The 14,589-nt window shown below is 48.5% G+C and overlaps 6 protein-coding genes across 6 annotated transcripts; 3 read left to right on the plus strand and 3 right to left on the minus strand.

Moving 5' to 3' along the window:
* Nucleotides 1-229: 229 nt before the first annotated feature.
* On the minus strand, nt 230-1,444 carry FMAN_09759 (uncharacterized protein; the record flags this gene model as incomplete). Its single annotated transcript, XM_041825345.1, has 1 exon — nt 230-1,444. The coding sequence occupies one exon, from the start codon at nt 1,442-1,444 to the stop codon at nt 230-232; it is 1,215 nt and encodes a 404-aa protein (XP_041690735.1).
* A 1,699-nt stretch (nt 1,445-3,143) lies between these two features.
* On the plus strand, nt 3,144-5,127 carry FMAN_09758 (uncharacterized protein; the record flags this gene model as incomplete). Its single annotated transcript, XM_041825346.1, has 4 exons — nt 3,144-3,411; nt 3,469-3,551; nt 3,603-4,881; nt 4,934-5,127. 4 exons carry the CDS (start codon nt 3,144-3,146, stop codon nt 5,125-5,127), a joined length of 1,824 nt encoding a protein of 607 aa, XP_041690736.1.
* Nucleotides 5,128-5,800: 673 nt separating this feature from the next.
* Nucleotides 5,801-7,270, plus strand: FMAN_09757 (uncharacterized protein; the record flags this gene model as incomplete). The annotated part of the gene is made up of 2 exons (XM_041825347.1): nt 5,801-5,999; nt 6,051-7,270. 2 exons carry the CDS (start codon nt 5,801-5,803, stop codon nt 7,268-7,270), a joined length of 1,419 nt encoding a protein of 472 aa, XP_041690737.1.
* A 338-nt stretch (nt 7,271-7,608) lies between these two features.
* Nucleotides 7,609-9,332, minus strand: FMAN_09756 (uncharacterized protein; the record flags this gene model as incomplete). The annotated part of the gene is made up of 5 exons (XM_041825348.1): nt 7,609-7,774; nt 7,824-7,990; nt 8,048-8,127; nt 8,185-9,205; nt 9,258-9,332. The coding sequence occupies 5 exons, from the start codon at nt 9,330-9,332 to the stop codon at nt 7,609-7,611; spliced, it is 1,509 nt and encodes a 502-aa protein (XP_041690738.1).
* A 1,639-nt stretch (nt 9,333-10,971) lies between these two features.
* Nucleotides 10,972-12,512, minus strand: FMAN_09755 (uncharacterized protein; the record flags this gene model as incomplete). Its single annotated transcript, XM_041825349.1, has 3 exons — nt 10,972-11,809; nt 11,871-12,257; nt 12,316-12,512. The coding sequence occupies 3 exons, from the start codon at nt 12,510-12,512 to the stop codon at nt 10,972-10,974; spliced, it is 1,422 nt and encodes a 473-aa protein (XP_041690739.1).
* A 948-nt stretch (nt 12,513-13,460) lies between these two features.
* On the plus strand, nt 13,461-14,414 carry FMAN_09754 (uncharacterized protein; the record flags this gene model as incomplete). Its single annotated transcript, XM_041825350.1, has 1 exon — nt 13,461-14,414. The coding sequence occupies one exon, from the start codon at nt 13,461-13,463 to the stop codon at nt 14,412-14,414; it is 954 nt and encodes a 317-aa protein (XP_041690740.1).
* Between the last annotated feature and the right edge of the window lie 175 nt (nt 14,415-14,589).

The following is a 14,589-nucleotide window of genomic DNA, read 5'->3' on the forward strand; positions in this document are numbered from 1 at the left end:
TCGCATGTACACGTGTTCCCTTAATAAGAGATACAGCGTACAGAATGTAACAACATTAACGGCCGTGATGATATGTACAAAGCAGCATTGTTTATCTCACAGGTCACAAGCACTTGGCTGTTGGGGTTGCATCGCAAGGTAGGGCTATTAAACAGCGTGCATGAGGATGTTAGGGAGAGGTTTGTAGTAAGATAAAACAGTAGAAACAGTGTAATAAGCTTAACCTAATCTAGTAAACATCTACCTGGGTGACAAGCTCCGCTACGGGGACCACCTGCTTCGCGTTGATCTTGAGAAGTTCCTTAACGCTGACAATGCGTGTATCTGCCTCGCACCCCGCAAGCTTCCCCTCTAGCAAGTCGATCACAGTAGCCTGAATGTTCTCTGAGGCCGTCGCCTCCGCAACAATTCTGTACATCCTTGCCTCATTGCTTTCCTCGCCCCAAACACTACGGTTCCGCAGCTTTCTAAGAAGGCAACCGTAGTTGCGAGCCTGAATCATTGCTCGTATCTCAGCGTCGTTGTAGAACAAGTCCAAGTTTTTGGCTAGGATCTTGTCAGAGATAGAGCCAACAGCGCTGATCTTGGCGCGCATCAAGTGGTTGGCGTAGATGATAACATTGGCACCAGCCTCGTACAGAGCATCCTTAGGTATCTCAGAGTAGGTAGTAGGAACGACAACAAGAGGCGTCTGAGAGTCGAACTCGCGGTACTCACGCAAGAACCGAGTAACCTCATGAGGAGATTTGCTCTTGGAGTGGATCATGATAGCGTCGATACCCGCTTCATGGTAGATCTTGGCTCGGTTCAAGGCGTCTTGGTGTGCAGCCTCGTAAGACCTGCTTTCTTCTTCCGCATCTGCCTTGGAGACACGGCAGCAGAAGGACTCAATACGAGCAGTGATCATGGGACCTCCCTTGGCCTTCGCATTCACCTCTCTGAAGACGCGGATTACTTCCGCGAATTCGTGGGGATCAGCCAGAGCCTGTGAAGCAGATGACGCAGCAAGCGAGTTGACCTTTTGGCCTGGGGCTGAAACGGCCTTGTCCTCGATGACAACCATGCCGACGCCGACAAGATTCATGAGTGCGACCAATGCAGGGATGTCTGCAATATCACCGCCACTATCTGCGTCAAAGGCGGCGCAGAGGGAGCGGTTGCTTGTTTTGCGCTTGAGCTCCCCGTCAAGTGCGAGGAGTGATGCCCGTTGGAGTGGGGAGAGCGTCTCACTGTCTGGAATACCGAGATAGGTGGTCTGACAGAGACCACTGTACCAGATGCCGTCGAACTTCTGGCCGTTCTTGCCAACAGTTGCTCTGATGATCTCTGTGGAGGTGCCATCATGAGATTCACAGAGAATGATTCTGTTGTTGTTCTGGCCCAATGCGGAACGCACAGAAGTGAAGGCAGGCGATGGCGAAATTTCAGTATGGAGGGATCCCATTTTGCTGGTTTGGTAGTCTGTGTACGGCTTTGCAACTGACAGTTTCTTTAATAAACAAGTGAGAAGACTTTTATGGACAAGAAAATAAGTCACATTAAGAATCTTTGATTTTGGGCCGTAATTCAAGCCAAGAGTCGGTCGTTTTCCCTCATTATTATACTCGTTCTCTATCTAAGCCATGACCTCTGAAACAGCTAGAACCCATGTCCGCTGTCAGTGGGACATATTCTCATCAGCTACGCTTATTGTCAATACTGGTTTTCTCTTCCCACTCGAGTCTTGTATCTTGTGAGTTATTGCCTAGTTTGTCTGCTCCCTATTGTCACCTCGTTCACCGTGCTCAGATGGGTAGGGGGACCCAATGCGGCTTCTGTCAGATCCCCCGAGATATCTTGGTCCGTGATGATGTTACACACCCTCAATGCTCACCGTATCTGGCTATCATGAACCAGGTAGGCTGCAGGAGGGATAGATTCTGGCAAGCTGTACGTTCTTGGCCTCGGTAAAGATGCCGATGAACCCCAAGTAATTACAGATAAGAACAGGTAACGATTCCGTGTCAGCAATTGCATCATCCGGGTCTCGTGCCTCGTTTCCGTATTTGCTTTAGAATAGGAATAAGATGCATTATCACGCAGTATGACATCGCCGATCTTTACAGATTAAGATTTATGGAGGTGGAGAGTAAGGACACGTCGTCAACCTCTTCAGACAGCAACAGGGACATGGCGTGTCTCACGAGTCAACATACAGGAACTTGTGCGGCGGCAGTTATAGGGTGAATTAATGGTGTCCACACCGTGAAGCAACTCCCCGTCTAAAGACTGAGATTCGTAACTGCAAGGATGAAAAGAGATTGTCTACAGAGCGCCGAAATTCACCGAATCAAGGACTTTGGTGCGCAGATCCCTGCATAAGCGGATCCGAGGTTTTATGCACAAGGACGGCACATGATATGATAAGCGCATTGCGGGGAGAACAAGCTCAGATCATGAGCGTTAGTTTACCAACTTATTCACCTAAACGTGTTTACTGTGTGGAGATGCCTCGCCCGGAGACTCCGTCTTGACTAACCCCGGCCCGGGCCGAATCGCCAAGCTGTCTTGTCCATCTTGCAGGGCTCGTGCCAAGGAACTTGCGTCGCACTAATGCTCAGGAACTATTGAAGATGATCCATCTCGCTTCATGGGAGTGTTCCGGGTAAGCAGTAATCATAGGGTTGCAACCTGGTGCACGGGTAGTGTTGCAATCTCAGCTGCGAGGTGGCGGGCGGCACGGGATGCACTGACTCAGGAATCGACAATGCGACACTGGCACTCACTTCCTTGCCTTATCGTCTTATCTTACGAAATTCTTTCAAATAAACAAAGGTGATTGGAAAAGACTTCGTAATGATTGGTAGATCCTCATGTCAGCACGTTGATTCGAGATGCCGAATATCCTTCGTTACCATTTTTCTTGGACCCTGAGTACGCGTAGCCCTGGTTTTAGCTTGCTTGAGGACACGCCTACCAGATGGAGGGAGGAGCGATATCGGGTGATTTGGGTCAATACGCCAAGGTGGATGAATTGCGCTTGTCGAGCTTAGTACCCTTGACGAGATTCTCTGCTTAAACCGTCTTTTCGTATATAAATTCGCGGGAGTGAATGTGGGTTTCGCGTAGCAGTACCTAGTGAAGGGAGTACCAAATACGCCGTCATGCATATTCTTCCTGTTTTGTGTTCTCTTCTTTTGTCAGCACTCGCTGAAGACGTACCCCCTCAATTTGATGATGGGCAACTTACTGGTAATGGCTTTGGTATACCAGGTATCAATGCCACCTACGACTATGTCATCGTTGGTGGTGGGACCGCAGGCGCCCTCGCAGCAGCGCGTCTCACTGAGCACAGTAACGCGACTGTTGCTTTGGTTGAAGCAGGAGGGTTCTATGAACTGAGCAACGGTAACGTCAGTCAGCTGCCATTTAGTACGTCTCACAACACGTTCGTGACTCTTTGCCGCCCAACTCACTAACCTGTCTTAGGGATCAACGATTGGAAGGGTTCGGGGGGCGCGTCTAGCTGGCAGCCACTTATCGATTGGGGTTACTTCACTCAGCCTCAAAACGTGAGCTTTCCCGTGACCTCACCCTGGCCCTCTTGTACTGATCTTGAATAGAACGGGAAGAAGATTCATTATGCGCAGGGTAGAACATTTGGTGGCAGCAGTGCCAGAAACCTCATGATGTTCAACCGCCCTACCAAGGGGGCATATAAGCACTGGGCTGAGAAAGTCGGCGATGATGCCTACACGTGGGACAATATGCTCAAGTTCAATACAAGAACTATGAAGTTCTCCGATAACAGTCAGCATCGTCCCCAGAACGCCACGGGCCTTTATGACACTGCCGCTTTCTCAGAGAAAGGAGGTCCCCTACACCTCACTTTTCCAGGATACGTTTTTCCCGTTTCCTGGGACGCTATCAAAGCCTTTGAAGCACTGGGATTCAAAGAGATTCCAAGCTTCACTGCTGGTGTCTTGCAAGGTTGGGGCTGGTGGCAGTTCTCCATCAACCCAGAAACCGGCCTTCGTGATTCTTCAGAGAGTTCATTTTTGCAGCAGAGCCTTGGTCGGGCTGGTTTGACAACATACATCAACACCATGGCTCGCAAGATTCTCTTCTCTGGCAAAAAGGCCGTTGGTGTCACCGTTGATAATTATGGTCGTCAATCTTTCAATTTGACAGCCCGAAAGGAAGTCATCGTTGCTGCCGGCCTCTGGAGCAGCCCTCAATTACTCATGGTTTCTGGCATTGGACCTGAGGAGACGCTCAAAAGGTTTGACATCCCAGTCCTATCAAATCTACCAGGAGTCGGCCAAGGCACACATGATTCAGCTGCTGTTCATGGGCCTATCTGGGAGATTGAAGGCATCTCAACGGGTGGCTGGAAACAGCCTTCCAAGATGAAAGAAGCCATTACTGAGTTTAACCAACACAAGAAGGGTCCTTTGACCAACGGTGGCGTTGATGTCGGGGCATTCGAGAAAATCCCTGTGGCGAATCTTAGCAAGAAGGCCCAAGAGGATCTCGCTCAGTACCCTGACGACTGGCCTGAGGTGGAGTTCATCATGCAGATGGTTGATCCTCCAGCTGGAACGACTGGCAAGAACTACGCCGCCATGACTATAAGAATGGTTGGGACAGTCAGTCGTGGCAACATGACTATTTCGTCTGCGAGTAACCTCGACCCTCCTGTCATTGATCCAAACTGGCTACGCGCAGACACAGACAAAGAGGTTGCTCTGTATGCCCTCCGAAGAGCCCGCCAGCTTTGGGGGCATATTCCTTCCAAGATAGGCAAGGAGATATACCCTGGTGCCAATATAACTAGCGACGAGCACTTGCTGGATCTAACATACGACAACCTCGATCCTACGCATCATGGTACTGCTTCTTGTAAGTCGATCTCTTTATTCTACAGATATCAGCTTTAAGTAACTTCTTTCAGGCAGCATGGGCAAAGCGGGTGACCCATCAGCAGTGGTTGACTCCAAAGGTCGCGTTTTTGGCGTTAAGAATTTGCGTATTATCGATTCTTCTACAATGCCACTGACACCACCTGGACATACAATGGGTCCCACATATGGTAATGCTGAGAAATTGGTACAAGATATCCTGAATGCTTACCTTGGTTTAGAGTAGCTGCGGTCAACCAGGTAGCGTAGTATACAGTAGAGAGATGTCTGGCTATCAAGACTGATAGATAATGGCCTCAATTCTGGTTTAGCAATTCCATTTAGGCACTGCCTAAATAATTGATGACAACCTTCCAGCTAAACCTGATGACTATCTCATGTTCCCAATTCGCCTGTATCAGCCATAAATCACGCCATTCTTCCGTCACATAAACTACCATGTTCTGATCAGAATTGGAACGTAGTTGGCGATATCGGAGAAGCCTTGGTACTGTGAATTGCTGAGGGTACATAATCCGATCATTGGATGTGCACGGTTGACGACCATGTAAAGTTCCTCGCATGTACACCGCCATTTACTCCACAGCATTGCAACATATCTGTACAGGCGTGTGTGAATGCGACAAGAGACAACGTCTGCATTGTTCTTGGAGGGTGTGCTATGATAATAATGTGTGGACACCAAATGATTGGGCGTTTACGCCGATCAATTCGGGGCTGCTTATCACCCCGAAGCCGGCTACAGGCGCTCAGTGTTCACCGTGGTGACACTTGGAGGCCGAGGTCGCATTTCCCCTCACTCACGAAGGCGAAACACTGCTGCTTTATTTTCCCTTACTTTGCAAAGTAGGCTCTAGCTTTAATCTCTCAAAGAAATCGCAACAGATCGGCTTCTCCTCATGGCGGAAACAGAGAAACAACAAGGGTCTCAAGATGGGCCTATCCTGCGAAGCAGTTTTCAGCAGGATGAGAATTCTGCCGAACAGGCTTCTCACTCAAATACGCAGACCGATCCATCAAACCTAGGAAATGTTGATGATCACAAAAAGAGGCTCGGCGTGCTTTGGGGCTCAGCACTCATGCAGCTCCCACTCTGGGGTAAGCAAACTACGGCCTCACAATACTCCTTAACTAACAAGGCCATTCTAGGCTTCAATCTGAGTTATGGTATTTTTGAAGAATATTGGACAAGCAACTGGACTCTTGAGGGCGATCTCTCCATTACTGGAACAGTCGGCACTACCTCCAATGGAGTCATGTACATCTCCATGCCGTTCCTATTTGCCATATTCACCCGCTACTGGGCGCATCACCGGCTCAAAGCAGAGCTTGGAGGCCTTATAATAGCGTTCCTTGGGTTCATTCTCTCCTCCTTCAGTACCCATGTGTGGCATCTCATGGTGACACAAGGCGTCATGGCTGCCTTTGGGTGTACTCTTGTGTATAGTCCAGCAACATGTTCTCTTGGGGAGTGGTATGCCACTGGAAACCGCGCTATTGCCTATGGTATTATTCTCTCGTGTAGAAACATTGTTGGTTCGGTTTGCCCTTTTCTGCTGCGGTATCTTCTTGACCAATACGGCTTTCGTTGGACAATCCGGATATGGGCGTTTATTCTGGCTGGGTCAGGTCTTTTGTCCATCGTTCTCGTCCCGACTCATCCTTCCAAGATGGTGGCACGAGAGGGGAAGCCTCCTCGTATACCATGGACATTCCTGAAACACCGTGGCATTTACACGTACTTCGTTGCAGTCATGGTTCAAAGTTCTGGATACTGTCTACCGCAGACGTATCTCCCAACATTTGCAAGAGAGTTCAACGGCGCCAGTCAAGCTATTTCCACTCTATTGCTTACATTGCACAACATTCCAGGCATTCTCTCGTGCTTCTTCTTTGGTTGGCTTACTGACAACAAGTATCATCAATTCTCAGCCACTACCATCACTTGCCTCTCAGCCTTCGCATCATCAGCATCTGTCCTTTTGCTCTGGGGACTGTCAGTAGACGGGAGTCCTGCCCTTACACTTGTATTTGCTATCGTCTTTGGCTTCTTCGCTGGGGGTTACAGTGCAACCTGGGGGGGCATTACAAAGGAACTAGAGAGTGAAGCAGAGGAGCATGACGAGACTATCGATTCGAGTCTTACGTATGGGCTTCTCAATGGAGCTCGAGGTATTGGATTCGTCAGTGGTGGACTTGTGAGTATCCCATTGCTGAGTGCTGGCGACACAGGCTGGGGAGGAAGGTTTGGCTACGGGACCAAGTATGGCCCACTCATGGTATTCACTGGCATTGCAGTTGCTTTTGGTGGCCTGGGCTTGATCAGGGCTGCAAGGATAAGGCCAAGCAAGACTCCAACCTCAGGTTAAAACAATGATTGCAGCAGACGGAGGGATTTAAATGCTTGTTAGATATCTAGTTACTTGACTGACACACAGGGTGTCGCTGAACCACGCAGCCTTGACTATATAACTATAGGTATTCTGATCGTTGACAATCCAACCTAACTATTTCTTCTGCTCCTGAGACACGTGATTCCAACAAAGGAAGATATCTTCTATAGACCGTTAACAGAGTTACTGTGACCTATAAGGTTAACCTTTAGGCCGCCAACACAGATGATGAATGAGAACACGATATCCTTTTTCCCATTATCAGACTTTACCCAGAACCTGTCACAATGAGCATGGCAAGGACTCTTGTGCATTCACACTTTCTCGCGAACAACCTCTTTGAGTTTGATAGGCAATCCGCCCTTCTCCCATAGGAAGAAGATCTTTTGATCGTACCAGTCTTTTTCGGTTGGTACAGCCTCGAGGTCAAACTTCCATAGCATGCGAGCCAACAAGAGTCTCATCTCGGTATACGCCAGACTGTTTCCCACTGTCAGCCATGTCTTGTGCTAGTAACGGGAACACTTACTTCTTGCCAATGCAATCACGAGGCCCTAGAGAGAATGGCGACAAGATAGCCCGGTTGTCGCTCGCATATCGAGGATCATCCAGCCAGCGTTCTGGGACAAACTTTTTGGGGTCTCTAAAGTTTAGCTCAGAGTAATATGCAGGCCAGTGAGGCATCGAAACCGCAGTCTGTATGTAAAAGTCAGCGTTTGATGAAAGCGACTTGTAGTGGTAAGTTCGACTTACATTCTCAGGAATCCAATAACCGTCGATAAACTCGCCACCGGCTGGTGAAAATCTCGACAGTCCAACAGCAACTGGTGGGTCTAAAAGAACGATCAGTATACAACACAGTGGATATAGCCTGAGGATAGGGGCCTTACACATGCGAAAGCCTTCGTTGAAGACAGCCAGCATATACTTCAGTTGGTCAACCTGGGTCACAGTGATCTCTTCCTCTGAGCTAAAGGCAGAGCGTATCTCATTTGTCAACTTCTCCAGCTTGTCTGGGTTTTTGAGAAGGAAATAGGTGGTTCCACTAAGGAGAGTAGCTGTTGTCTCGCTACCAGCGATGATCATGACACCCGAGTTCTCGATGATCTCAAGCTGCGACATACCCTTCTCATCATTGTGACGAAGAACATAGGACATAAAGTCTTGGCTTTCAGTATCCTTGGACTCAATTCGGGCCAGTGCCGCGTGCTCTGCGAACTGCATATGCTCTTCATAGCTCTTCCTCAAGCTTGGTGGACTCAACAACGAGATCCAGTTCTGGAGTCCGAGGCGCACGTAAATCTGAGTATAAGAAAGAACCTTGAGGCCCTTGAAGACTCTGCTGACCCAAGGATGATATTTTCCGTTCTCAAGACATCCGAAGGGCTGGCCAAGAGCAAGGTGACCAATGAGATCGAACGAGGCAAAGTTGTACCAAGCTACAATGTCGATTTCCTCTCCCCGCTGCGCCCGCTCTGTGAGACCTTTCATGAACAGCTCGACGTAGTGGTCTACAACATCACCTTGACCACGAAGTGCCTTTGATGAAAAGGCATGTGCGAGCAGGCGGCGCATACGTCTGTGGTCTTCCTGATCGGAACGAACGATGCTTGAGCAAGGACGGTTCTGACGATACATACGAAAGTCTTTCTCAAAGGATTTGTTCCCAGCCGCTTTGTGACCGTAGATCTTCTTAGAAGCCTCCGCAGTGATGAAGGAGACGTCCTTGGGTGTGAATCTGACAGCTGGTCCATATTGTTCGTGCAGTTTTGCGAGGTGGAAGACCCAGTCACCTTTGCTGAGATAGTAAAGATATGGAATCTGAGTTATGGCATAGAGCTTCGGTCCGGGGACTTTGGCAAGCGGGTGAAAGAAAGCGTAGTACAGAGAACTGACAACGAGGTAAAGAAGCTTTACAATACTATTAGAAATATGAAGAGAGCTCTGTGATGCTTGAACTTGCCACAGATATACCTAAAAGAGCAGACACATAGCCGAGGCTTAGTCCAGCCAGTGCTTCTGTATGTAGAACACCCATGCTGGCGCGGTGGTAGAAGGGTAGTGCAGAATAGATGAGGTGGCTAACTTGATAGTTGAGATCTGGTGTTTAGCTTGGTAGATTCTGATTTTAGTAGGCAGAATTGTTCTAATATTTATAACCCCTCATTCCAAGAGAGCAGAGGCAACATTAAACAACTCATCGTACAAGCCTGTTTGATGCACGTCGATCATTCATCTTTTTCGCATACATCCGCATCGGGATACGACCTCGGGATCAACCGCAATTCTCTCCGTAACCAATCAAAGTGAACGTCATGTGAGTAGCCATCACTATCGCCGTGTTAACGCCAGCTGAGTGCCGAGTTGAAATGAAGAGGTATCCACTGATCCGCATTCCACCGCCTTCGTGTTCAACATGATGTTATTTTAATGTCCGCGGGGTTTGCAAAAGTGCTAGCTAAAGGCGAAATTCGGGATTTCGGGGTTATTTCATGTTTCTTTTACTTGCAAATGCTCTACGCTCAGGCTTTGATGATGATGACCATCTGTTTTGGGCTGAGGTGAAGCAGAGTATCATCTGCCGAAGCAGGATTCAGATCCCAGCAAAACAATCATCTATGAATGGATGACATGTTCAATAGTAAGCACTATATCAAAAGTACCGATTGGCCTGATAAGCCTTATCTAACGACTCGACTCCTCGAAGTATACATACCGTGGTCGGAGATGCATAGAAGCGACACGTTATTCCATGTGCAACTATGGCTTATGTTACACACGGCAATATTTCCATGGCTTGCGAACCGTACATCATCTGACGGGCCTAACAACTCTATCGTCATTTAACCCGATCACTGTAACATCGCTTAAATGTTAACGTTCCATGCCGCAGTATCCGAAAGAGGTGGCAAGCCTGACTCCATATGCGGGGTACAAAATATGCCAATATCAAATCAAGAAAAGCCAGTATAATGTCCTCAAGGGCCTTAGCCGCAGCAGCAAATTATCGAGGTGAAGACATTTCTTACTTGCAGCTAGTTCATAAGAGATCTGTGCAGACGTGCCCAGAGACAACTGCGGTGAGATGCTCGGGAACTTTCTCTAGCGGGTATGTTAAAATGCCGTCCCGTCACGGCCAGTTAATAAAAAGCAAGGATGATATCAATTATGACGTTGACTCCACAAAGAGTCGCAACACTTGGAAAGCTGATACCCATTCTTGAGACAACAACCGCAGTTAAAATCCCGAGACATATTGTACCACCAGAAATTATCATGCAGACTTAAGTATTAGAAGAGTATTGAGGTATGACCACGTCACAAAGGGCCTGAGACCCCGCAATGATCGCCTCTGTGGCGGTTGTACCCGTGCTCAGCAGCCGAGGAAGCCGGACTTGGACATGGCTCCGATGAGCCCAGTCCGCTATATAGGATTTCCCACCGAGCTAATCACTCGCCTTGAAAAAGGTCCATTGAAATACAAAGCGTAATATTGATAATCGAAATATACATTTTGTATTTCTTTCTAATAAAAGGCACTGAGTTAATACTTAATTGTCTTGTATTTACTCCGCGCTCGGATTTGTGGGCCATATTTAAATAACACCCAGGGAATAGGGATCAGGGCTATAGTCACAAAGCCAAACAAGCTAGTAGCCCATCCGATACCTAAAGCTTTATACACTGTTGCAAAATATCAGCATACAGCCACGAACAGCGGCGATGAAATAAAATGCTAGGGAAACTTCATGCTCAGTAGACTTACTCTGAAGGACAAAAAGGGGAAACGCCCCGCCAACAGGATACCGAGCCAACGTAAGCGAGGCAGAAGCACTCGCTACAACATTTCCATGGTATGTGTCCGCCGCGAATTGTGCCGTTGACACAAAGACGCATAAGTTACCCCATGCGAATGGAATTATGGCAACAACTGGCGCCGCCCATGAGATGTCTGACCTGGACGACCAGGCAAACCAGAATAGTCCCAACGGCAGCCCAAAGCTGCCTACCATAGCAGGATATAATCGGTATTCTGGAGGAATCTTGCCAGCATACTTGGTGGCCTGTGGACGATAGAATATGATGTCGCAAAAGGAAATGGTGATCATACCCAAAAGACAGCCGATAACGACGCTTAGAAACACGAGACCTGACTGTTCTATACCAAAATGGTAGACCGTCTCTACAGTGTACGGGACGGCGGCGAAGAAGCTAAAGAGAATGCCAAAGTTCACCGAGATGTAGAGACAGATGAAGATGATAATGGGCTCAGTAAAGAGCATATGAACCGGTCGGATCAGGGCGACCTGGGCGAAAAGGCGAACATGCGTCCAGACCGGGGTTTTTGAGGGTACTTGTTGCCCACGTCGCTTTGCCTTGCGGTACTTCAGAATTGGTGGGAAGCTCTCTTTAGTAAGTACGATGAGGATAAGACAGGCAATGGAAAAGAACAACAAGACCCACTGAGTCCATCGCCAACCCTGCCGACTGACGGCAAAGGCACCCAAGACCGGCCTGTGTGGTGTCAGTTCGAAGACTAATAAAAGCGAAATGAGGCAGTTATGGGAAGGGTTACCCTAGTCCAGGGCCAAGGAACGGCATCAGTATAAAGACTGCCATCATAGGACCCCTCGTCTGAGGCAGTGGAAAGGTCTCAGATATGGACCCGACCGCTACAATCAGCATGGGTGACCAAGCAAACCCTGCCATGAAGCGCAGGAAACACAACGCCCCAAAATTATGCGTCAAGCCGGCCCCAAGGGTGAAAAGCATCCCCAAGGGGAAACCTATGTAGTAGACCGGCATCCGACCAACTGTTTCTGACAGAGGTCCGCCTACTATGGGGCCGAACGCCAGGGCGAAAACATAAAGGGAGAGCGGTAACAAGGAGGCTGTTTCGCTAACGTTGAAGTCGTTTTGGATGGCTGGTTGAGCTGGGGCAATGATGGATGAACCCAAGGCTCTGTGATGTCCGTAGTCAGTTCATCATTTGCTTCGGTTTGTTTTGACTGTGTACGTACGCCACGAAGGCTGTCAGAGAAACCATAGCCATCATGATGGCTTTGTCCCTGTTTGGCCAATTGGCCGAGTTTTGAGCATCCTCCGCCCATCCGTCATCGTCTCGAGTTTTGGTACCATCACGCGCTTCTTCGTCGCCAGTGATGGGCGTCATGGACAGCCTTTCCGTTGTGTTGGGTTCCTCTATAGCGTTGCTCATCTTACCCGATAAAATCTTGGTTGTGCTCTTATGTATGTCGATGGGTAGGTTGCCGCCATTCGATAAATGGCCCTTGTCTTTCTTTCTGATCTGGGAGCGCGATATCGGACTATCAACTTCTCATGCTTCAGGGAGGGGACAGGTTTTGTTGCCTATAGGTATATTGTGTTTCGTTTGGTCGATGTGGTTAACAGCGAAAGGTGAAAGGAGCCGAAGCATCTTAGGATGATAGATGTTCTTGTGAGCGAGACAAAGGATCTCGGCACAAACAAAGGGGGGTGGAAGATCGTCGTCGTGTTCTTGCCGTATAACCGGGCCTAGCTATGGTGACCACCGAAATGGAAAAAGGGTAGCGGATAAGTGTTACCCCCCAGCATGGCTAGCTTAGTGACTGCGATATAAAAAAGGGCAAGTACTAACCTAATAGGTTGTTTTAGTGTCTAACCATGGTTTACATCCCGTAGGACTTTGGATCTTAACTGCTGATCCCTGCTAACAATAAACTAGGGCTGACAATTGCAGCCAAGGTTGGATCTTTGCTTCCTAAAAGCGGAAACCCGTGAATGCGGCCATGATATCTCTGCTTCCGTCCAAGGCGCACTAAACTATATGAATCTGGCAAACAAATGGCGGCGATCTCCCTCGTAGCTGACGTTGCGCAGATTATGAATTTATTGGTAATCCTTTCTCTATCATTCCCACTAGGCGTCATAGTGGTGGGACTGAACAGCAACGGCGCGTATTATAGCGCGCAACATGCATAATCTGTGACTTCAACGGGATAACAACTATGCTATGACGACAAAGGGGAAATGTAAATTCCAACACCATGTACAAGAACTTAAAAGCCGAAGCCGAAGCCGTTGAAACCAAACTGTTGGTATTGCCCTCATCATCCCGAAAGCCATGTCACAGCCACAACCGCCCAAGCGGCGGAAAACCGACAAGATGCCGTACATTAGCCAACGCTCACAGCATCGGCGGATCCTCTTTTACGGCCTTGTCCCTCTACTTGTCCATCAGATCGCCATTATTACCCTCAATTGCGGCGTCACGTCTCCCCGTCTGCTAAGCGCTACGGGTATCTTTGCTAATTACGCACTATTCTTCTTCTTGGCTGTGCGGCAGGACGGCCTTGCCATCAAGTCTGTTGCTCGTCAAGTTGGATATCTTGACGGAGATGTGCACCCGCGAGACCGCATCCCCCGTGGATCCAAAACGAAGGTGTTTTTGTCGTTGCCTGCATTGATTAGTCTTCGGACAGCAATGACACTCGTTGTGGCTTACAATCCATCGTCACAGCCAATCGGCAGTCTTAGTCGCCCAGGTTGGTGGGTTTGGTTGTTCTTCAACATCAGTATCTACTGCATTATTTTGGATTTTTGGTATTACTGCGCTCACCGAGCTTGTCACGAGATTCACTCCTTATGGAAGTTTCACAGCTTACACCATACCACAAAGCATCCTATAATGCGTCTCGCATCTTATGCAGACCTTGAGCAAGGGATTTTTGATATATGCGTGGCGCCATTACTCGCGTATCTTACAATGCGCGTGGCGAATATACCTCTTGACTTCTACTCGTGGTGGATCTGCCTACAATATGCGGCACACTCAGAAACTGCTGGTCACAGTGGGATGCGCGCATACTTGACGGCACCCCTGACATTCTCGGGGGCCCTGCAGTCATTAGGCGTGGAGATTGTCATTGAAGATCACGATCTTCATCATAGGAAGGGATACAGGAAGACATGCAACTACGGAAAGCAGTCACGGCTCTGGGATCTTGTATTTGGTACCCGAGGTGAGCGGCTTGAGACAATTCCGGCTAATTTAGATTGGAATTGGGGGATAGATCTGCCGCTCTTTGGGGCTTATCAAGGGCAAGATGGAAAAACATGAAGCGGTGCCGGGTTGCCTGCTCTATGTAATTGGCCAAGTGTAACTTGACCTTCTGTAGGACCAGTTTCTCACGTAGAACCATGTAAATCTGGACAGTATTTCCAACTCTCAATAAACGATCTTTAATAAAAGACGCATGTAAATGGCCATTCGGAGCTTCAGCCCCTTGACCAAG

This window comes from Fusarium mangiferae (assembly GCF_900044065.1).
Source record: "Fusarium mangiferae strain MRC7560 genome assembly, contig: FMAN_scaffold021, whole genome shotgun sequence".
Taxonomy (NCBI): domain Eukaryota; kingdom Fungi; phylum Ascomycota; class Sordariomycetes; order Hypocreales; family Nectriaceae; genus Fusarium; species Fusarium mangiferae.